The following is a 21,893-nucleotide window of genomic DNA, read 5'->3' on the forward strand; positions in this document are numbered from 1 at the left end:
CATGGTGTCACTGCAAGCCCTCTCCTTAGTCTGTTCTCCACCATGCAAAGCTTCAAATCTCATTGAAATCCCCTGTTTAGTAAGTATACATCCAAAATATTTGATTTTTTTTCGTCTTCCAATCACCTCAGGTGTGAAGGTATGACGATGCAGATCTCAGCGCTGATCGAGGAGCGCAACAATTTGAGTATCCAGCTGCACAACTCAGCCCGAGCAGCTAAGGATCTGCAGAAAGAGCTGCGACTGGCCGAGTCGGAGAACATCAAGCTGACCGAACAGTTGGATGACAAGGAACGGACGTTTGTCAATCATGCTGTGGTGAGTCAAGACAGTAGTTTATTGTGAAAATTTCCTGTTTTGCACCCTTTTTTATTTGAAGGTTATTTTATAAACTTGAAAGGATAGGAAAGTGGTGTTACTTACAACAGAAATCATGTCCTGACACCAGTCCATCAAAGAATCAATGTATTGCAAAATTGTAAGATCCTAAACATTTTTTCTAAAACTTAGGCAGTCTGTGCTGCTGCACCTTGAAGACCGGATACTGAATCATGCATCCAACATTTGGACTAAAAGTTGTGTTGCAGTGAAACTTAGCATGCCAACATCCGTCCAAGCCCAGTAGGGCATATGGTGATCATGCTTTAACTGTTTATGCCCCTTTTTTGCAGAACGGCTTTGCCAGGTGGTTGTTTTTTGGAGATATTGATGAAGTAGAGGCTATTAATTTACAGCTCAAGATATTTCTTTTAAAAAGATTTTGAGCTGAACCATTTGTACCTATTTTTAATTGATTTACTCTTAAGTGAATTATTCACATATCTTTTGTGTGGTGTTTTGAGATTTAAAGGTAAGACACCACACCTGACCCTGTAGGATGTGTAAAATCATTTTGAAATTGGAGGATACTAGTTTGTTAAGGCTATGAAGAAATTATTATAGCTTCTCCTGAGAAATGCCAAGGGACTTCAAACTCCACTTGTAGTTTGATTTCCAGTGCTGAATGTTAACATTTTCATCTGCCATTTGAACCGTATCTACCCATGTGATGATTAGTCAATTATTGTTGCATGGCATTATTGCAGGACATTGAGGAACCAATCACAAGAGCTGAGACATCCAGCCTTCAGCAGAGTGCACCAGTGGCACGGGAAACCCACCAAAATGAACTCATTGACATCAGCAGAAGGTGAGATAGATAATCAATCAGTTCTTTGAAACAAGGTAAAAATTTCATCAAGTGTTCTTTGTTTTGCTTGATTTTCTAGAAAGGTATACCATTTTCGTCTCTTTGCTTGAAACTATATGTTTCCATCTTTTTGTTGTTCTGATGCAAGGGAAAAATGAAACATTTGTTTGATGATTTTGTGAGGCCTTTTTAAACCCTTTTTTCAGCTTTTTCTCTTTATTTTATCCACGCAGACTGGAAGATGCTGAGCAAGCGAGAGAAGCTATGGCCAATGAATTTTCTGAACTAGAGGTGAAAATAAATATTTTTTGGTTGCATGAACCTCTGTCATGTTAGCGTTTATTTTTTTACTACTATGAAGGAACATTAAAGCTTGATCTCTTCTCATGTACACGTGGAATTTGGACAGCAACAACTTGGCCATCAACATACTTGATTGATTAAACTTCAAAAGTCTTTACTAACAATAGTCATAGAAACAAGCCTTCATAAAACGTGTATGAGTAACATGCATGCCACAGTCCTTAGTTGTTAAAAAGGTATTCAGCATTTCCTTCAGAGATTATGCGTTCCTTGTTTAATAATGTGAAGAGTTGTTGTTACCTAAGGGGGGGTTCTGGGAACTGTTTGACTGGAAATAGGATCAGGACTTTGCTCGGGACACAGGGGTACGCAGGTCCATTTTGAGGTTTCTCCGAGGTCCTGTTGCCCAACTAGTCTGTTGATGCACTCATGGAATCTGTACACACTGTAAAAAATTGTGCCGGTGGAAAGGAGCCTTGGTTCCAGTCACTGAAGTAGTGTGTACAATACAGACAGAGAGGGCACCATCCTACTTTTCCCAAGAGAAAGAGGGCATCCCAACTTTAGGAATGTTCATCAAGGCCAAAATTGGAAACAACTGGAAAACCTTTTAACAATAACAACTCCTCACAATAATAATAAAAAGCATGTCTGTTGTCTTTTTGTTACTGTAGGTTAAAACACCCACCTCAGATGTCCAACTAACTCTTGAGGTGGGTGGCTTAGCACTCTAACTTTCCCAGTGTCTTTGCCAATTGGTTAATTATCTGAGAGTCTAACACCTTAAGATTACCCCTGCAAACAATTTGCATTCTATTTAAAAGCATGAATTTTGTCTGCATGTCATGTTTCTTGAAGGCAGCATGTTGCAGAATTCTTTCTCTTGCCCCTCTTAAATTTGGAAAGCGATTTATGTTCTCAGTTATACTATACCCCATCCAACAAGATTCACTTTAAGCTACCGTGGAGACTGAGAGATAGATCTAAACGGTGAAAGGGAATCACATTTGTGTCAGAAATTACAGGGCAACAAGTCATAGGGACAGTTCATGGTACAGTGTCCCACCGAGAGGTTGTTATAGAGAGGCCATTTTTTTCCGGTGTATGGTCGACAGAAGAATGGCCACCTTTCCATAATTTGCATTTGAAAATGTCGGACAACTGGGAGACATGTTTTCAGTGATTCAGACAGAAAGAGAGTTGCTTTGTCTTCCCTGACAAACAAAAATCTAGATTAATTCAAGTTCCTTGCATGTAGCCGATGAATAGAATTTGTCGAGCATTGCCCACAATGCACCACCAAAAATGGCCTGTCCCATGGCAACCAGTGTGCACTGTATTGTGAACCACCCGTATTGCTGCATTACACCAAGCGGAAAAATCAACTGGGTAAATGGAGCACAGGATTTGAACAGCTCAGTTTCGGTCAATTTCTCCAGCACAAAAAGTTACTTAATGTGACGCCAAAGTTGGTAATACGTGTACTTTCAGTTGGATGAAATGACCCAAGATTCTGGAAAGCAAAGGGTTTTAACAAGGAGCTTCCTAGACTCGGAATTCTAGGAATGTTCCAGTTGGAAATACACGTCCCTCTCTGTCTTTGGATCAGTTGCATTGATGCCATACATTTCCCACACATCTTTAATCTGCCTCTGTTGAAGTCAAGCCAAGACCAAATTGGTCATAATTCTCTGTGGCTAGGGCTTCTTACTGTGGTATATTAATGGCAAGACCAGTGAAGTCATATTGAAAATGCCTGTAGTCGGGGCTCTTCACTGTGGTGCAGCAAGGGCAATACTCAGACACAAAGAACGATGTTTGTTCTCAGTGAGACTGGTAGCATTCAAAACGGAAAATGCCCAAAGGAACAAGTTTCCTCCAAATTTTGAAATGCCTCCTTGTTGAGCTGCTTCTTTGCTCCGAATCTTACACTCAAACTTCAAATACATACTTACCATCCTCAAATTGACTCCCGTTTAACCTTTGCACCTAACGCTTAGGGCTTGTAACTCCCAATCACAGGGTAAGAGGTGTAAATCCAGTGATAGGCATACACCATGACCCAAGTTTCTTCACTGTGATTACTGTTTCCCACTTTGGAGTATTATATAAGGGTTTCTTTGTGTTCATTAACCATTCGTACCTGAAACAGCAGTATTGAATTTTCAGGACAATTTCTAAACCCAATCAGCAGGGATACTAAGGCTGCATCCGAATCTGTTGTCTAGAGCTAGGTCTTGGTCTTCGCTCCATTAGAAATGACAATAGACAACAGACAATAGACCTAGCCGTAGCTCTAGAAGCCCGTTTCGGGCACAGCCTAAGATGGCACCTTGAGCGCCGGTACTGATAGATACGTGCACTCTATGAATAACCATTGCTGTTATTAGTAGTATTGTTATTTATGTTTTGTCTTCTTCAGGCCGCCTTGCAGAGGGAACGGGAACAACGTCTGCGAACGGAGGAAGCATTGGTGCGCGCTCAGGATCAGATCCGGGTCTTTGAGAGCGGACCCCCAGAGAAACCTCAGCCCATTGCAGCAATGCAAGACACCCAAGTGCAGATAGACGAGGCTGCAGAGAGTGAGCCATTGCTCCAGCCGTACCAAACGGGACATGTGCTTAGTGAGTTCCACTCTTTCCTTTTACAATAACAATAGGAACTTCATTGATAGAGAAATGGAAGGATATGACTGCGTATAAATTATAACCACAAGTGAGATGAGGGTAATGATCGGGGCCCAATTTCACAGCACTGCTGACCGCAAGCGAAAAATTGGCGCTTCCTGTAGCAGAAAATTCTGTGCTCACGGCAAACATATTTCACAGGTTAACGAGGAATTTTGGCTTGTGTGCATGTGTACATCCAGTAACTAAGGACTGTGTGCTTAAAGGGTTAGCGTAGAATTTTTCTAGTTTTGTGCGGTTAGCACAGAATTCTGCAGTAAGCAGCGCGATGACATTGGGCCCAGCTGTAGAAGTTTGAGAAAAACCCCAGAAGAATCATCCAGGGAAAATCCACACAGTCAGAAAGGGACAGTGGACCCGTTCCACACATTGTCCTGGGCAGGTTCGGAACCCAGGTCGCAGAGCCGGAAGGCGACAAAAGTACCGCTGCACCAACCAGACTCCCTGGCACGAGTCTCTCGCAAAGGTTGCCTTGCAGTCTTCATGTGGCAACCATTGCCTACCATGTATTAAAAAATAGTGCATGACTCGGTGGGTTTCTTTGTCCAAATAATGGTAGCAGGTACTGGTTCCGTGGTGAGTAACAGATCATGTTACTTGAGTCATTTTATGGAAGTGACTTGAGTCACGTCAGAGTGTATGGTCAAGTCAGTTTGCGTCAGATTGATGATTGAGTTAATTATAATGTAACGTTGTGTTCTAATTACGGAAAGGTGGAGTCAGAATGGACAGGAAAGGTTTGGGGTAATGAATGTAAAAAAGGGACTAGGCACCCGTCATTTTGTTAGGGTATTGTGCTGTGTAGAATGCTTGTCACAGCTCTTTTGCGATATAATGTACCTCTTCAGGAGATGTTGGAAAATGTTTGAAAGTTTCTACATTTCATTTTCCTGTTTTGCCTTTGCTTCATTTTATTACAGCTCGTCAAGCTGGATCCTTTGTATCGCAGATTGTGAGCTGGCTACAAGGTCGAAGGTCAGCTACTTCCCTTATTTATATTTAATCTTAATGCCATATGATAAGTGTATCAGGGAACCAGACTTGATTTTATATTCAAGATATGAAGTGCCCAATTACAATATTTTTTCAACTTTGTTTTTTTTTTTTTTGTTTATTCTGTCTTGCAGTCTGGTCCCCTCATATTCTGAACAGTACCGTGGAGATTGGGTCTAAATCAAATTTGTTTTGGACGTAGGTGGGCCCATTTTTCATCCTCCGATAATTTTTTGTTTATTTTGGAAGCAGTGTTTACCCACAAAGTGCAGTTAGTCACATCATATAATGCATGCAGTGGTTCAGCTTTGATTATGAGAACAGTTACAATCATTGGAATAAAGTGGTTTTAGGGGAATTCAAGAAACTATTTTGTGAACATTCTACTTTCCACTTAAGCCATTGCTTGAAAACTCACCTGCAATCCTCACTGGTGATATGTTGCAAATGCTGCAGTGCCATTTGTTTATTGGTTTTAACAAATGTATATTCATCGCTTCTGCCTGCTTGTCATCTATCGTTTTCTATTCATTCTTGATGATTAGTTGCCTCATTCATGATTCAACATAATTTCCCGATTCATTCATTTTCTGTATTACCTGACAAGCTTTACACCAAAGAAACAAGTTTTTGTTCTCATCTAGCCAATTAACACATGATCAACCCAACTGGAAAGTAATGACAAGCAAGAGCATTTCTTCTGAAAATTTCATTTCTTTCATAAAAGTTTTGGTTTATTCCAGTGTTGTGCAGTAATCCAGAGCTACCACTAAATATACCAAAAATCATCATTTTTCATTTGATTTTGGTTTTGTTCATACTGTTCTTCAGTAAGTACATCAACCGCATCAGAAGGTCTCATCCCAGCCTCCGCGCAGTGATGATGGTCTATGCTGTGGCCCTGCACCTGTTCATTGCCTACCTGTTATTTTCCTGTTAATCAGAGCTGGCACCAGACTGTCCAATCTCTAGGTATTGTGTTAAAATATCGAAGCTCAATGTAGAGGTGTATAGACAAATATCGTAAAAATATATGCAGAACTGATATGAGTTTTTTATTCAGTGAACGTGTTGAAAATGAAATATAATGTTCATGATTAAAGGTGCATTCACATTCGTGCACATGGCAAACCAATGTGATGTTAAGGAATATCTGATCAGCGAAAAAAGGACGACATGTTCATCTTTTTTGGTTTGGGCAGCATAAACTTTTGTTTGACGTCACAAACCTGTGTTTGCATTTATATCGATTGTGAACCGGCCTTAAATGTCAAATTGAAATTTCATTCTGATCTAAGTAAACTTATTCCTGTACAAAATTGTAAATATGTTAATGGTTTTAGATGCTTCCATTGTAAATATGTAAAGACAGATTGGTTAGTTGAAAGAGTAAGTATAATGGTGCGTAAGACTAGATTCCAATTTCAGAATGTTTTACCTTGAATAATTTAGCGTGGCTTTTTTACAAATTAAGTATTGTTTCATCCTGGGTTTGTTTTGAAATTATGTCGGTAATGGAAAATTCTTTGCTTTAGTTACGTTACCCAACCCCCTAACTTGTTCCGTCCCCATGTCCCACCCTGTCCCAGTTGAAATCCCTCTCCATCCCAACTCTGCTGGGTCTCACTTCCCACACCATGCCCAACTTTCTCCCCAACCTGCGCCCACACCCCTGCAAACACCCTATCCCATATCCCTTTTGTTTTCCATTTCCATCCTAATCATACTCCATCCTACTTCCAAATCCCATGTATGCTCTACTCTCCCTGCCCCATCCAATCAATGCCCCGCCTCATTCCCCACTGCCCCGCCTCAATGCCCCACTGTACCCCTTATGGATTCTCAAACCCTTATAGGCTCTCCCGTTTTTTTTTCTTACCATCTGTGCATCTGCATCACCAGTTATATCAAGTAAGTACTGTTTTTTGCCATTTATCGTTTTTGATTAAGTTTTAGATAAGAGCACACTTCATATGAGTACGCAATTAAGAGAGTACACACTGAAATTTGATCTGGATCATATTCATGCAGATTCAGTTGAATTTTAATGGTTCAATCAATGACATAAGCAGTTCAGAGAAATCATTTATCATGTGTTCCTGTATTAAAAGATGCCAAGGACTTCACTCTTAACAACCATTGAGGTTATGAAATTATTCAGTATTTGCTTAGTACAAAGGATGATATGAATTTTTTAAATTAATATAATTGTCTGGGGTTGAAGGTATTTTATTTTTCGATTTAAACCAGAAAAACTATAAGGTATGTATTATTCCTGTTAGTGCATTCCCATTTAAGATCATTACCTGCCGACAAAAATCATTGTATAATGGTATGTTTTTTGTCTCCTGAAACTCCATTTTATACTACTTGGGAAGTACGTGTTATGTCATTTAATGTTTTGTGAAGTTTATATTATGCTTTGCGGTTTTGGGCAGGATACTTTACCCTAATAGTTGGCTTTTACTGCCCAGGAGTACAAAATGGGCACAAGAGATGGGCTGATATCCAGTCCATGGGACATAAGCGTTGTGTTTTAATAGACGTACCAGGTCTGTGTCTTTGCTGGTTGAAAACATTAAGACTTCTGGCAATGGACCTAGTCATAGTTCGGACAGCTTGTTGCAGACATGGTCAGCTTTCCTTTATTTCATGCCAAGAAGTACAGAGTTAAAAAATCTGCCCTGATGAGCCACATTTGCTTTAGACAAACTTTGCTTTTTGGTTTTTTTTTCATTTTAGAAAATATTTCTGTTAGGCGAGCCACTTTTGGGAGGAGAATGAAGAGGTTGTGACATATTTCATGCATTTCCAAACAGAATGGAGAAACCAAGAAAGTAGGAAGAAATTGGTACTGGCGGTCAATGATAATAAATTATTTTGAAAATTGGCACTCTAAAAGGTATTAACTCTGAGTTGTGCAGAGAGGATCAACTAGACACGAGGTATATCATTCACTCCACACGTCAGTGATGGCTCTGTCTCTCCTGAAGTTCGTCAGGCAGTGTTATTGCAAAGCCGTTAGGGGAGACCAGTAGACTGGAATACGACACAAGGAACTGGTACATTTTCATACATCTGTCAGTGTAAAAGTAATTCATTATTGATTTATTGGGGGTCTTTTATCCAGACCAGCTATGCCAAGATTTAAGGTTCACAAAGCAGTTAAAAATAAACTGTTGAGACAGTACTCCCCCAGACAGCGCTCTTTTTGGTTGCAATCAAGCCTACTGTTTCAGTCGTGCTGTGTTTGTTCTCACCCTCGTCTCCATAGCCCTCTGTTCTTCAAGTCTTAGTTGCTTTTATGTCATTCCTTTTCCCTTTATAAAATGTTTCCATCTACATATACAAGTGAAGTGCAATTTTATTCACACAAAAATCGTGATTTTATTAAATGCTAAGCACAACTTAGCCGTAACAATTTTGATTGTATATCATTTGCCTCTGTGCTTTCAAATTCCAGTTGCCATTATGGCGTGCAAATTTAACATTTAATCCGCGTATACAGATATTTCCATTCCTAATAGAGATATCTCTATTGTACGTCCTGTTTTTAACAGAAATTTCTCTATTATGTTTCCAGTCCCGCACACTGAGTCAACAGAAAGGTCATTGTAGCGTAACGCACAAAGTTTCACTGAGCCCGAGGGTTGTGTAAAGTTCCCTAATGTAATCAACCACGGCAGTACAAGTACTGGGACACGATTCAAAACCCCTCAAGATAATAGATTTTTAAACACAGAACGGAGAGGGCGACCTGCTGACCTCTGAAGCGGTAACTTAATAAAGATATCTCTATTTCTCTATTCCATGAATAAATGTTAACTTGTCACGTCCAGGAATAGAGATATCTCTATTCTGGGATTAAATGTTAACTTTGCACGCCATATGCCATATTAATGTTTAAACGAATAAACAGATACACCTAAGTGTGGAGCATCGTGGAAAAATACCCACAGTCCTGATGGGTTGGTAAGGGGGTCGATGCAATTTTGTCAGCTTTTGCACAACTTCTTTAACGCCGACTGTTTAAGTTTCAGAGATGTGGTATGCTGCACCTCCTAGGAGGCGGTGGATACCAACCTTACATTATTTATAGATACGTTCGGAGACCAGCATCCTAATAGAACTGAGTCCTGTGAGGCGAAATTTGGATTAACATTAAATTTAGAATGAATTTACTTTGTTTTATCGCATACCATTTCAACAGTCAAACTAAAATGATTTCATTTTCTCCACATTTTTTGTTTTCAGATGGAAAAGTGACAAACGACTTGTTTGTTTGTTTGTTTGTTTCAAACTGAAGAACAGCAACAAAAAGACTTTATTTCTTTTCTATTTTTGTTTGTCGTTTTCAAATCGAAAAACGAATGAACGAAGTAAAAATGGACCAAAGGGGTTTGGGGATGGGTTTGAAGTAGAGAAAATTGCTTTCGACTAATGACTTGAAGGCAATAGAGGGCGCTATTCTTCACGTGGATTGCGTTCGCGGGGCAGTGGTTCACTGTGCAGTATGACTGGCGAAGCTGCGGTAAGAAAAGTTAAAGAAATAAGGCCTTACTTGGTCATTCAGATCTAATAATAGGCCTAGAACACGTTCAAAGAGTAGGCATCTCATTTACCGCTTCAAATATTCATTCGATGATACATGGTGAAGTTTTGTGTCGCTTGCTTCCGTAAATAAAGTAGGCCTAGCGCCTGGGCCTATTCCTATTTTGTTGTCTAGATTCCGGACGTAGACCTAGGCCTATGTTCAGACGTTTTCAGACCCGGCGTTGAGTCTGATGAGGATTCTGAAACTCAAGACATCCATTGTCTCAGCCCATTAGTAATGGGCTGAGACAATGGATGTCTTGAATCTCAGAATCCTCATCCAGCTAATGCTATTCAGCTACATTAGGGGCCTGTTTGTTTCACATACATGTAGGTCGGGATCAGTGATTCAAGAGCTGGGTAGGTGGATTGAATGCCGACCAACTCGTACGCCGACCAACTCGTACGCCGACTAACTCGTACCCCGACCAACTCGTACGCCGCATGTAGTTGCATGTGTTGTTTAGTTCATGCAAGCGCGATCGTATGCTAAGATTCAGTCCGGCTTTCTGCAAATTTATGCACAAAAATTGAGACTGAACGCTGGTTTGATGTGCAAGATATATGAAGCGAGAGTTTCTGAGAAAAACGTAGATTTTTTTTCCAAGCAACCTGGACCCCCCAAAAAAAGGAGCTGGGATTTTGAATTTTTCTTTTTAAATCTTTTTCTTGAGATTTTTTGTGTAGTATTATTTCAACTATCATTCTTTAAAATTTCCTAGCTAAAAATACAATTTATTTATTTTTCTTGGGGGGGAGTGTACCCCCAGAACTGTGGGGTCCGACATCTGCCCCGTTCCCACAAACCGCACAGAAAACAAGCCTTTTTCGCCATAGGCTATATGTGAACAATTTCTGTTGAGGTGTAGGCCGCCTGTAGCTACAGACAGGCAGCGATGTTTGTCCACATCCATGTACGTGTGGCCTTCACAGAAAGTGTTCATAGTGTGACAGCACGCTCACGTGCACTGGCACCCAACAACTGTTGCTTGTCGCACCTATTTTTTGAAAACAGCATGGTTTCGGCCCGTTTTTCTTGGTACTCAGCAGGAAGGTATGTAAGCTATTTTACATAGAATTTTGGGGGGAAATAGAGCAGCATTTCTATGGGTAAACAACTAGATTAAAATCCCTGTTTGTGCCGTGTTGAACGTCATGTGGAGCCGATGGCGAAAAGGCTCGTTTTCTGTTGGGTTCATTGGAGCAGGGCAGATGTCTGAGAAGAGCCTTTATTTCTGTAGTGCAGCAAGAAAGGTAGGTGCAGATGCATGTGGTTCAGAAGAATGTTACACTGGAAAGTGCTTGAATTGCTCCTCTTTGTAATGGAAAGGGTGACACGTTTTTTTGTTGAAGTGCATCAACTAAGTCGAGGACCAATCTGTTCGGACTTCAAGATCTCTCAGTGAAATAAAAGATCACTTTGGTTCTCTATCTCACTGTATAGAAAACTATCATCAAATAACTGCATCCTTGATTTAATGTTTTGTTGAATGTCATTTCTATATAGCAAGAATAAAACTGGGTCAAGGACTGACCCATTGACTGAAACTGCCTGTACTCTGTTTGATCCACTCCAAGGTTGGGCCTCAAATGAGGTAGTAATTTAGCTTGGCAGATAATCATTGTTGGGACACTTTGTCAAAAGTGAAAGGCTTTGCCAAAGTCGAGGAAGACTATATCGACTTGTCCGTGAGTTGAGTCTGAAGGATGTTAGTTGTGACACGCTGAGATTAATTACACCCATGTTGTGAGTCTAGCAAAATGTTGCGTGTTTTCAGTTGTGTGGCAGTATGGCTAAGCACAATATGCTGCATCACCTTGCGGCACAGACTGGCAAAGAGGTAATGGATACCAGCTCGCCAAGTTAGATTTAGGACCTTTTTTGTTCATGCCAGTTTAATACAAGAGCTTGTTTCCACTGGATTGCTACAGTTCCCAACAACATGTGTTTGGGTGCCAGGTCATCGGGACCACCTACTTTTGCTGGGTTTAATGCTAGTTGTCTCTCCACTCCGTTCACACCTCTGGTGAGATTTGGTATGGACTAATATGGTGATTTCCTTTTTGTGGGTGGTTCTTGTGTGAAAACTGATTCGAAATGTGAATTGAGTGCTTCAGCCTTGTCTACGTCAGTTGTGCAGAGTTTAGTCGTAGCCCGCAATGTCGGAATCCCTTGGTTTTCAGACCTCATTAATTTGACGTCAGACCAAAATGACTTGGGTTTCTCAGTTAGGTTGTTATCTATGATGTTATTGACATAATTCTGGTGAGCTTTATGGACTAGTGATGCAACTCTGTTTCTCTACTCCTAGAATTTGCTCTCCATGGTTTGCACTTTGCTGTCTTGTTTTCTTGCCTGACGGTGGAGCTTGATATCGTGGGTTATTCATGGGAGGTGGCATTTTCCACAGCTCATTTTTCAAGGCGCATTGTTTTTATCTTTTCCCAGAATTAACAGAATGTTAGGACGGATTTGAACTAAGGAACTCCAGTATGAATTCTCTAATGTTTTGTTTCAGATTTTCCATATCTGCTTTCGGGAAATTACTGATGCACGTATTTCTTAATGGATTTTATGTATTTGCTGTTTGGTTCTCATATTTGTGTCAATGGTGACAATGCCGTGATCAGACACCTGTAGAACTTCTGTGTTGCTGATAAGTTGTGGGCTAGTAGCGATGATCAGGTCCAGTATGTTATTGGGAACTGGCCTAGTGATACCAATTACATGTAGAGAGGGAGTTTTCCAATAAGAAGATTAGAAACCTTCATGTATACATATACAAAAGCTTTTCACATGCATACATAGGCCTAGTAGTTACATTTTGGTTAGTTCCTTTTTTGTATATTAGATTAAGCAGCCATTCATGAGTGGAATGTAGCGGTATGAGAGGGCATTATAAGCTCAGGACAATTTCAAATAATGTTAACTTGTTGCTCAGCACAATCTTGAATCTTGTGCAGATTTAGTGTACTCCTTCCTGAGTTGATTTACCTTTTAGTGAAAATCAGGCAGATTTACCACAAAGGACCATGACTAGTCAATTAAGGGAACTTCAATCTCATAATAGTTTTTGAGGAGGGGGTCTTTTGTATTCTTTCAGCACATATTGGAAATCACTAGTCCAAACTATAATTCCCCAAAAGGATTTGTATTGCTAGATATTTCTATGCCAACTGTGTGCATTTTATCTGTCAGTGTTGGTTTCCACATCTTCTGGAATAATTGTTAATTATTGTTAATACTTTTTCTTTTTTTTTAACTTGCAGCTTTCATGATTTGTCAGAAATAATCACGGATACTAGTAGAATTTTTTGGAGGGTAAACAAGTACTAGCAAGATGGATCCAGATGGGGATTCTGATGGTTGCTATGATGACACTGCCGAAGAGGACATGGCTGAAGTAGTTGATTTGGATGCTGCAGAAGGAGGTAAGAGTAACATCCTTTCTAAAATCCCCACCTCAAGTGGCTCACAGCTCCTCCCCTTTTGTACATCCCTTCTTTTCCAATTCTGTTTCGGCTGTCTCTTGTTTTGCACAATGTAATGAGAAAGACATACACGGATGTATCTCGACTTCAGGTTGGGTGAGCTTAAATTATGTTTGAAAGTATCCATCTTTCTAATAACTAAAGTTTAAAAATTTGTGGAAATTTCTTTGTGGATGATTCAGATTTTGAAGAGAAATGTCAGCTTAGTAGTGTGCTCCTGCTGTATGGAAATGTCATTTGTTTCATTTATAGGAAAATTTTGTAAATGTTTCCAGTCCTCAAAAAGAAGTTTATGTGTCACAAACTCTAACCTGTCCAGATCCCATTAAAACCTCCAGGAAATTTTGGTGGATTTGAGGAGGTAGGCACAGCCACTGTTGCATTACAGGGGACTTAATGCCCCTTGAAAGATAAAATGCGCAAAGTGCTTTGGGATTCTGGCATTTACCTTGTCTCAAGATTTTGGATGATTCAGGAAGGTTTTTCATAGCAAAAGTGCCCAGGAAATTGCGGCTAATGTGCTGAAGTTTCCCACATCTTGCATTTCATTATTCAATTCTCTTTTTAACAGAGTATGCAATTGATGACTTGGGAGAAGCAGACTCGGAAGACTTTGACCGAGAAGACGAGGAGGGAGAGGAAGAAGCACAAGGGATGGATGGCCCGCCCGAAGAAGACGTAGAAGATGACGCCGACTTTGTCTATGAGAAACACACAGGTGAGCCAGAAAACATCATTGTCGTCTTATATTTCTAAGTTTGTCTTCATCTGATAGGGCAGCCTGGAGATTGTCGGTGTAATCTAGGCATCAGATCACGGCCTCCGTTGCAATAAATGGAAGATTGGCTTTTGTGGTCTGCTTGTGAGAGCCAAGTTAGCAAAATCTTGCTTACTTGCAGTGGTCGGCCACAGGCATGCGGCACAGAACTAGATTTCGATTGAATGTGTACAACCCAGCCCATAGTCTGACAGGAACATGCATTAATGTAGCACATGGTAACAGTGACACTACATTGTCCCCATAGCAAAGATACTTTTTTGAGTTTGGCAGTGCCCAAGGATCTCGGCTTTAGATGACAGTAAGACATAAACCTACTGGAAGTGGCAACAACTACGGTTGAACGCCGCTATAACGAACAAGACGGGGTCCACGCCAAATGTTCGGTGTAACGGTGTTTGGTATAGTGGCGTTCCACTGTACTAGATATTGTCTGCCTTAAGCTTACATGGTATTTCCTGTCATGATAGCTTCAAACAGTGTCTTTCACTCCATCGGAAGAAGCTGTTCATAGATTCAGTAATTGAGTGTCCCTAGGCAAGACACACTACCTCAATAACTTTTGTCTTCTCAGGATTAACAAGTTACTCATGTGGCATAAATTGGTGTACTTGATACATATTCAAGAGTGTTGCTGTTTAAACCTGGAGATTTCTGTTTGTAACCATTTTTGTGGCAATGTTGTCTTGTTTGCAGCCTCTGTATTCTGCTGTGATTTGGAGCCCACCAAGAGTGCCCTCGCTGTCACTGGGGGTGAGGACGACAAAGCGTACGTCTGGAAAATTGGCGATGGGCAGCCAGTGCTGGAATGCTCAGGTAAAGGTTAAAGGTCACAGTTGCAGTGCTGTTTATGCCTGAAGAATGGCCTCCAGAGTTGTTCAGGCTTTGTCCGTGTCATGTCTCATCTTCAAACAGCTTGGTAAAGTCTAGTATTGATGCAGAAGTTACTATGGTTTTGACATTTTGATGAAACGTTTTCTTTTGGTTATGTATGTTTGAGCACTTTGTTAAATTTGTTGATTTTGGTGTAGTGCATTTCTTTTGTAAGCTTGAAATTCCAATACTCTTGGAAGCTTTACATTTCCATGTTTTCATTCCAAGGTCACAAAGACTCAGTTACATGTGTTGGCTTCAGTTACGACGGTTCCCTGGTGGTGTCAGGTGACATGAGCGGACTGATCAAAGTCTGGAAGGTGGACACCCAGGAAGAGATCTGGTCATTTGAGTGCTCTGACTTGGAGGTAAGGGTCAGAAGGTCATTGCAGGGTCATAGGTCAATGTGCACTTCTTACTATTCTGTACTACGAGTCCAGCAGCTTTTGTCGGTTGTTGGATTGGGAACTATATTCACAGGGAACTAGTACAGTTGTTTCAGGCAAAACCTGGGCAAAACACTTTACAGCCATTTACAACAATTACCTCTCACTACCCAGGTGTAAAAAACGTGTACCTGTGAGGATGGAGAAAGGATTTTGCTGATCTTAACAGACGACAGTAAACTGATCTTTTGTTCAATTAATAGTGGTTATATTCGTGATCCACTTTGAAACCTCTTGATTGTAAATCTTCAGTTACAGGACTATGTTGGGATTCTGAAGAAGCAAATATATACAGAATCTCTCTATTCATCTATGCACATCTTTCTTTTGTTCATACGTTGGTTTTATAAGGTACAAAAACAGTTTGCTGGCTACAGTGACCTGAATATACAAATTGAAGAAGTGAGAGGGCCTGTTGTTTTGATCCTAGCTTTCTCTCAGAGTCGTAGCTTTCTCTTAGAGTCCTAGCTTTTTCTCAGAGCCCTAGTTTTCTTAAAGAGTCCTAGCTTTCTCTCAGAGCCCTAGCTTTCTCTCAGAGTCGTAGTTTTCTCTCAGAGTTGTAGCTTTCTCTTAGAGTCCTAGCTTTTTCTCAGAGTCCTAGCTTTTTCAGAGAGTCCTAGCTTTCTCAAAGAGTCCTAGCTTTCTCTCAGAGTCCTAGCTTTCTCAAAGAGTCCTAGCTTTCTCAAAGAGTCCTAGCTTTCTCAAAGAGTCCTAGCTTTCTCAAAGAGTCCTAGCTTTCTCAAAGGGTCCTAGCTTTCTCAAAGAGTCTTTCTCAAAGCAAGTGAGTCAGATTTTGGAGGGAATTACTCGTAAAGACAAAGTTCTGCCCAAATCCCAAAGTAACTGCCATTTTTTTTCTTCCTGTGGCTTCTCACAGTGGCTGTCGTGGCACCATAGCTCACTTGTCCTCCTTGGGGGTACGTCAGAGGGTCAGATCTGGATGTGGAAGGTACCCAGTGGAGAGTGCAAGACCATGCAGGGGCATGGCTGCCAAACGACGTGTGGCAAGATCTTTCCAGACGGTACATGATTTGATCTTTCACAGAAAGTGCTTGACTTTTTATCCCCGAAAGTTGCAGGACACAGCTCTTGGTATTAAAAGTTTGCTCAAATTGTACATTGCCGATGTAGCTTCGTAAAAGGAAGAGTGTCTATTCAGTCCTCACAGAAACTTTCAGGGTGAACATACTTATAATTTTCTCTGTCAGTTTGTTTTTAGGCATTTTGGAAGGTAAGCACGTCTGTTGCTAACTTTTACACTGCTGGCATTTAAAGGAGATCATTAAGGAATCCTCCCAGAAACCAAAACTAGTGTACAAAATGCATAGATAGTATTGTCATATGTACTTTGTTAGGGATTTACCCATTCAGTTATTGTGTACATGGAGCTGTTGCAAAGTCATACCTTACTAAAATTTCATGACATAAGAAAAACATTTGTTTGTGAAAGAGTTTCTTCATTAAAAGAGCAAGATTCCCAGAACAAACGATAAAGATCTCCGAAACATAAAATCACATTTAGAGCTATTTGTTTTTGTAGATTTCTTTGTTCACTCCTCAAATGTCCTTATCCACAATCCTGTAGGAAAGAAATGCTGTGCTGGTTATGAAGATGGAACTGTGAAGATTTGGGACTTGAAAGATACAACAGCAATCCACACAATCAAGGGTTAGTCCGCCGTAGTAAAATGAATTTCTACCATCAATAATCCTGGAAACTTTCATGCTTGGGCGTACCTTTGGCATCAAAATTGACAGAATGAGGGACAAATTCTTTCTTGTTCTTTTTTCACGGGAGGGAAAGTGCTGTTTAAGTGACTAACCTCCTGGACACAAAATGGCTTCAATTCGCCCTGTGCCATTGCATTAGTGCAAATAAGTGAATGCAAAAAAGGCATGTGCATCTCAGCCATAGTATCTATTGTATGCCCAGCTCATGAAACAAAATTATCTCAACAATGTAGCTCACATTATAATTACTTTTAGAGTAATGTATAGGTTGCAGATGGTTCAAACTTTTACTAAGAATAAAATGTCTGTTCTCCTCTTTTTAGATAGCACTGGACACAGTAGTGGTGTAACATCTGTAGATTGCCATAGCAACAACATTGTGGTTCTCACTGGTTCAGTTGATGGAACAGCAAAGGTGTTCAATGGCAACAATGCTAAGGTTGGAAATGACTGGACTGATTATTTCTTTCCTAAATTATTCAATTGGTTACATCCAGCACTGTTTGCGACTATTTTCTTCTGTCGATTTCTGAGAAAGTCTTAAGTTATGATTCGTTTCGTTTTTCTTTTTCTGTATTTTTTTCCATCCAGGTTTTGGCAACTTTCTCAGCGGGAGCAGTAAAACCAGAAATCGGTGACAGCAACTCGGTGGAAGCTGTTGGACTATGCCAAAGGTCAGTTTGTCAAAGGTCAAAGTTCAGTTATTACTGCGTACTAGAGCAAGTTCGATCAAGGACCGTAGTTAACCATAGTTCGACTAACTCTCGTCGAACTCACGTTAGTCGACGATGGTTTGACTAGTGTAGTCAACTATTTGCAACCAGCCTATCGAGGTTGGTCGCATCGTTGGTTGCCATAAACCGTTTGTAATAGTATAGTGCAAAGAGGACCAGTTATGAGAAACACGACGGAAAAACAGTATGTTGGTAGTAAACAACCATTTTCACTTTAAATTTTGCTGTTTTGACCTTCTTGTAGCCCACTTTTCTCCCCTTTGGCCTAATGACCTTGCAATGGTTGCATAGAGTCGTTCACACTTCAATTTCACTGAACATGCGTCAGATAGCATCACAAACCAACCATTAGTTAACTAGCGGTCCTTGATTGAATTTGCCGCTAGAGTTAGAGGTTGTTCTCCAAAAGATTTTATTTCTTGCTGTCACACTGTTCTAAATTATTTGTGGCTTTGAATACTGAACCAATTTGATAAAATCCATCGACCATCAAGTTTTTATTTTAAGGTAATGGCACAAAACTTGATTTTCAATTTATTCTAAAAGACTGATTATACAGAAATCATTGAATATGAAACTTGGAAATAATTACTTGAACCTTGATTTTTTTCAAAAGCAATGTTTGTGCAAACAAGAATAATTCCTTACTTAAAATGGGTCTGGACCCCCTTATCTTTGTTAATTGTAACTGTTTAGTCTGCACCCACTTCAGGATATCCTGTTTGGGCAGATTATTGAGTATTCCATAGGTCCGTTTGCATTTCAGTGCTCGTGATTTGTGCTAACGCGAGGCCTCTCTGCTTCTCGCTTTTGGCGGCAGTCAATCTCTTGCTGCTGTTGGATCGCTGAATGGCATCCTTGGAGTCTGGGACATACCCACACAGAAGCAGAGGCATTGCTGTCAGCTGGAGGTAATATAAAACTACCTTTATTCCATTTCTCTCCTCTTGTTCCTGAGAACTTTATCAGCGTTGGACACTTCTGCTACAAACTGTGAAGGGTCATTGCAGTCATAAAAATAATATCGCCCATCTTACAATGGAGTTAATTTCAACCCACAGGACCTAATGAAAAAGTCTGGGAAGGCTTGATGTATGTTTCTTCCAAAGGAAAAGAAAGGTTCCATTGCAGTCAGGTCTCTGCAGCTGGTTTTCATTTTAAATGGAAATCTTCCATTTCGCACCTATTTATTACCTTCCATGTTTATTCCTCCTTTCTCTTATTGCGTTTGATCTGCTTCTACAAATTAGGGTGAAGTCAAAAATTTTGATTTGAGATAACTGTCCATCGCATTCTCTGCAGTCCCTTTATCTTATCTGACTTGCTTAGACTAAAGCTACAAACATTCTGTTCTGATTTTCTTCTCATATTTTCAACTGTTGATTTCTCCTAGTGCAAATCTCTGTTTATGCAAGGGTAGTCTTGCAAACAGTAAAAGTTTCGGGCAAGTTCAGTCAAGGACCTTAGTTAACCATAGTTCAACTAAGTTTAATCGAACACAGGATAGTTGGCAATAGTCCGACCAGTCTAGTCAACTATTCGCGACCAGCCTGTCGAGGTTGGTCGCATTGTTAGTTGCCATAAACCATTTTTAATGGCACAGTGCAGAGAGGACCAGTATATTAGAAAAATGCCAGGAAAACAGTATTTCACTGGTACACGACCATTTCCACTTTTATTTGTTATTTTGCCCTTCCTGTGGCCACCTCTCCTCCCTTTCGGCCAAATGACCTGACAACAATTAACTAGGATCATTTGAACTTTAACCTCACTGCACTTGCGTTAGGTACGTCACGAACCAACCACTAGTTAAGTAGTGGTCCTTGATCCAACTTTCCCTCAGATAAGGGGTTTACTGAACTCTGAGCGTCACACTTACGTGTTATCTCCTAAACCCCCCCCCCAGGCTGGCATAGTACGACTCAGATGGGACCCCTCTGGTACACCAACCATCTTCACAGCCGGTCTGGATGGTCAGGTTCAGCTTTGGGATGCACGGTCAGGGCAGTCGGTGGCGTCGTGGACGGGCCACAGAGGGGAGATCCTTGACGTGGCAATCAGCAAGTAAGTAGGACAGCCATGTCCTCTTGGATGGTTGAAATTTGTCAGTTGTTCGTGCATGAGTGGCCCCTGAAAAGTGGCCCTGAAAACGTGGCCCCTTAAAGTGGCCCCAGAGACCGTAGTGCCCATAATGGCTATGCCACGTAAAGATGGCCACAATGAGCTGGTGACTTCAAAAAGAGAGGCAGGCACAAAGGACACACAGCCTTACTTGGCAGGGTGAGACTCAGTTCACAGGTGGCCACAGTTGATAGACAGGCAGAAATTATGGGCTAATAACATAGTCCACAGAAGCTCACAAAATGCAGGTGACCTCCCGGTGTGAGAATGAGGAGGTGGCGAAATTACCTTACCTTAAGGGGTTGCTTGATTGATAGGTTGTCAAAACCAATTGGGTGACGCTCGGGTTGTTGAGTCTTTTGGCGGTCAGTTGTAGGCTACCTAGCCACAGTGAAGAGGTGTCCTTAGCGTACAAGCAGATATACTTTCTGCAGTGTCTGTAACTTACTCTCTGGTGAAGCATTTTGGACTCGCTTTCTGAATAAAAATACTGACTTTGTTTTTTGTTTGTTTGTCTGTGGTTTGGTTTTTTTTTCAGTGATGGTAACACCATTCTTACTGCATCAGGAGACACATCTTGTCGGGTATTCTCCCTTCAACGCCCAGAGAGGTAGAGCCTAGAATCAACACAATTCTTGAGTTATGTTGATAAAGGCATCAACTGATGTGGGTGGTCAATGTCTTAAGATAAGTCAACCCTATAAAAGGATGGCTAAGAAATTGAAGCCAGAGTGAGTACTGCTGAACTGAGGTGACTGATTAAATACATTTTTATTCAGAAACGTTCAATATGGCAGCTTTATTTTTCCAATACTTCGATTTCCATGTCTTATTGACGCATTTTAACTTTTTCCTGCACATTCCTTTACCTCCCTTGGTCACCCAAGACAAAAGCTGAAGCAGTCCTTGTTTTTAAACTTTAACGATGGGATAATTTGTCTTCTTTTTAATCACAGACAGCATTGTAATTATCTTGTTTTTTAGTTGATTTGATTTATGCATAAGCCTCATAGATTCTGTCCCTTTTGATTGGATGAGAGCAGGTTACATGGTACACATCAGCCTGTCACCGACTGACAATCAGAAAGTTCAACTCCTGAAAAACTGATTTCCAAACAACACCTCGCAGTTCCTGAGATTTCACCCAAGCTGAAGTTGAGTTTTCAAGTACCAAAGATATTAAGATGTTTGAGGTGGAAAAAAAATTTGCTCAATACAGAATTACACAATATATGCTTACCTTTGAAAGAAATGAAAGACTGAACGATCAAAGTCTCATATGAACTTAGCGTTGAATTGCTTGTGTAGTTTTTTGTATGTTTGTCCCGAGCTGTTATTAAAAACCATGTTTATTCAATGGTAAGCCAACTGGAAAGAGCTTCGTATTTGGTGCAGCAGGTAATGCAATAGTCTAAAAGTAATTGATTCAACTTTCTAGGTTTCTACTGTGCAAATTTATTTCAGTTTGGGTTTATACGCAGAGCTGGGGTGCCCGGGAAAAAAGGGAAAAAAGAGCTGGTACGTGTAACAAAAGACCCTACTCGGAACAAAAAACCTGCTGCTGGGAATTACCATCATTTTTTCGGGTTGGATTTTTCGAAGGTAATCCGTCACTGTTTTTAAACAGTATACCACTGTTTTGGGCATAGCGCGCCTGCAGATTAGCACCATGGACAAAAATGTTCCAGGGCCACATTGATGAGCGACACAGCACCACTGCACGCTAATCCCACCATGTTTGAAACAGACACCACCTGCATTCCCTGGGGACAAAGGAAATTACGCAACACCTCACAATTCTGGGCTCTCTTTACAGGGCGGCAGGCCTGGCTGAAATATTCAGGAGTCAATGAGGGTTGCCTGTCAGCTTAGAGTAGCCACCGAAGAGTCATTTGTGAGGGTGCATTTATAAAGAATTTTGAAAACTTGAAATCTTGAAACTCACCCGTATGT

At 40.7% G+C, this 21,893-nt stretch overlaps 2 protein-coding genes across 9 annotated transcripts in view; both read left to right on the forward strand.

Moving 5' to 3' along the window:
* Window positions 1-8,595, forward strand: part of LOC110973060 (uncharacterized) — a 33,700-nt gene extending 25,105 nt beyond the window's left edge. For 4 of the 7 annotated variants that reach the window (XM_022223517.2, XM_022223516.2, XM_022223519.2 and 1 more), the window contains 7 exons: window positions 132-318; window positions 1,086-1,189; window positions 1,423-1,480; window positions 2,167-2,205; window positions 3,915-4,116; window positions 5,100-5,154; window positions 6,004-8,595. In XM_022223517.2, coding sequence (XP_022079209.2) covers window positions 132-318; window positions 1,086-1,189; window positions 1,423-1,480; window positions 2,167-2,205; window positions 3,915-4,116; window positions 5,100-5,154; window positions 6,004-6,112 — 754 coding nt within the window. In that variant the 3' untranslated portion in view covers window positions 6,113-8,595. Of the gene's footprint in view, window positions 1-131; window positions 319-1,085; window positions 1,190-1,422; window positions 1,481-2,166; window positions 2,206-3,914; window positions 4,117-5,099; window positions 5,155-5,306; window positions 5,375-6,003 lie in introns of all 7 variants that reach the window. The other 3 variants (XM_087134397.1, XM_022223520.2, XM_022223518.2) reach the window with 3 other exon arrangements.
* A 1,041-nt stretch (window positions 8,596-9,636) lies between these two features.
* Window positions 9,637-21,224, forward strand: aamp (angio associated migratory cell protein). 2 transcript variants are annotated; one of them, XM_022223538.2, is made up of 12 exons: window positions 9,637-9,703; window positions 13,036-13,197; window positions 13,829-13,975; window positions 14,732-14,851; window positions 15,137-15,276; window positions 16,232-16,376; window positions 16,940-17,023; window positions 17,409-17,524; window positions 17,677-17,759; window positions 18,640-18,730; window positions 19,726-19,883; window positions 20,479-21,224. In XM_022223538.2, the coding sequence occupies exons 2-12, from the start codon at window positions 13,107-13,109 to the stop codon at window positions 20,552-20,554; spliced, it is 1,251 nt and encodes a 416-aa protein (XP_022079230.2). In that variant the 5' UTR covers window positions 9,637-9,703; window positions 13,036-13,106; the 3' UTR covers window positions 20,555-21,224. The 2 variants fall into 2 exon arrangements, with proteins under 2 accessions (XP_022079230.2, XP_022079233.2); XM_022223541.2 differs by lacking the exon at window positions 9,637-9,703 and adding an exon at window positions 9,761-9,777.
* The last annotated feature ends 669 nt before the right edge of the window (window positions 21,225-21,893 follow it).

This window comes from Acanthaster planci, linkage group LG03 (assembly GCF_054643075.1).
Source record: "Acanthaster planci isolate LZ-2023a linkage group LG03, COTS_SCS, whole genome shotgun sequence".
In the NCBI taxonomy this organism is placed as follows: Eukaryota; Metazoa; Echinodermata; class Asteroidea; order Valvatida; family Acanthasteridae; genus Acanthaster; species Acanthaster planci.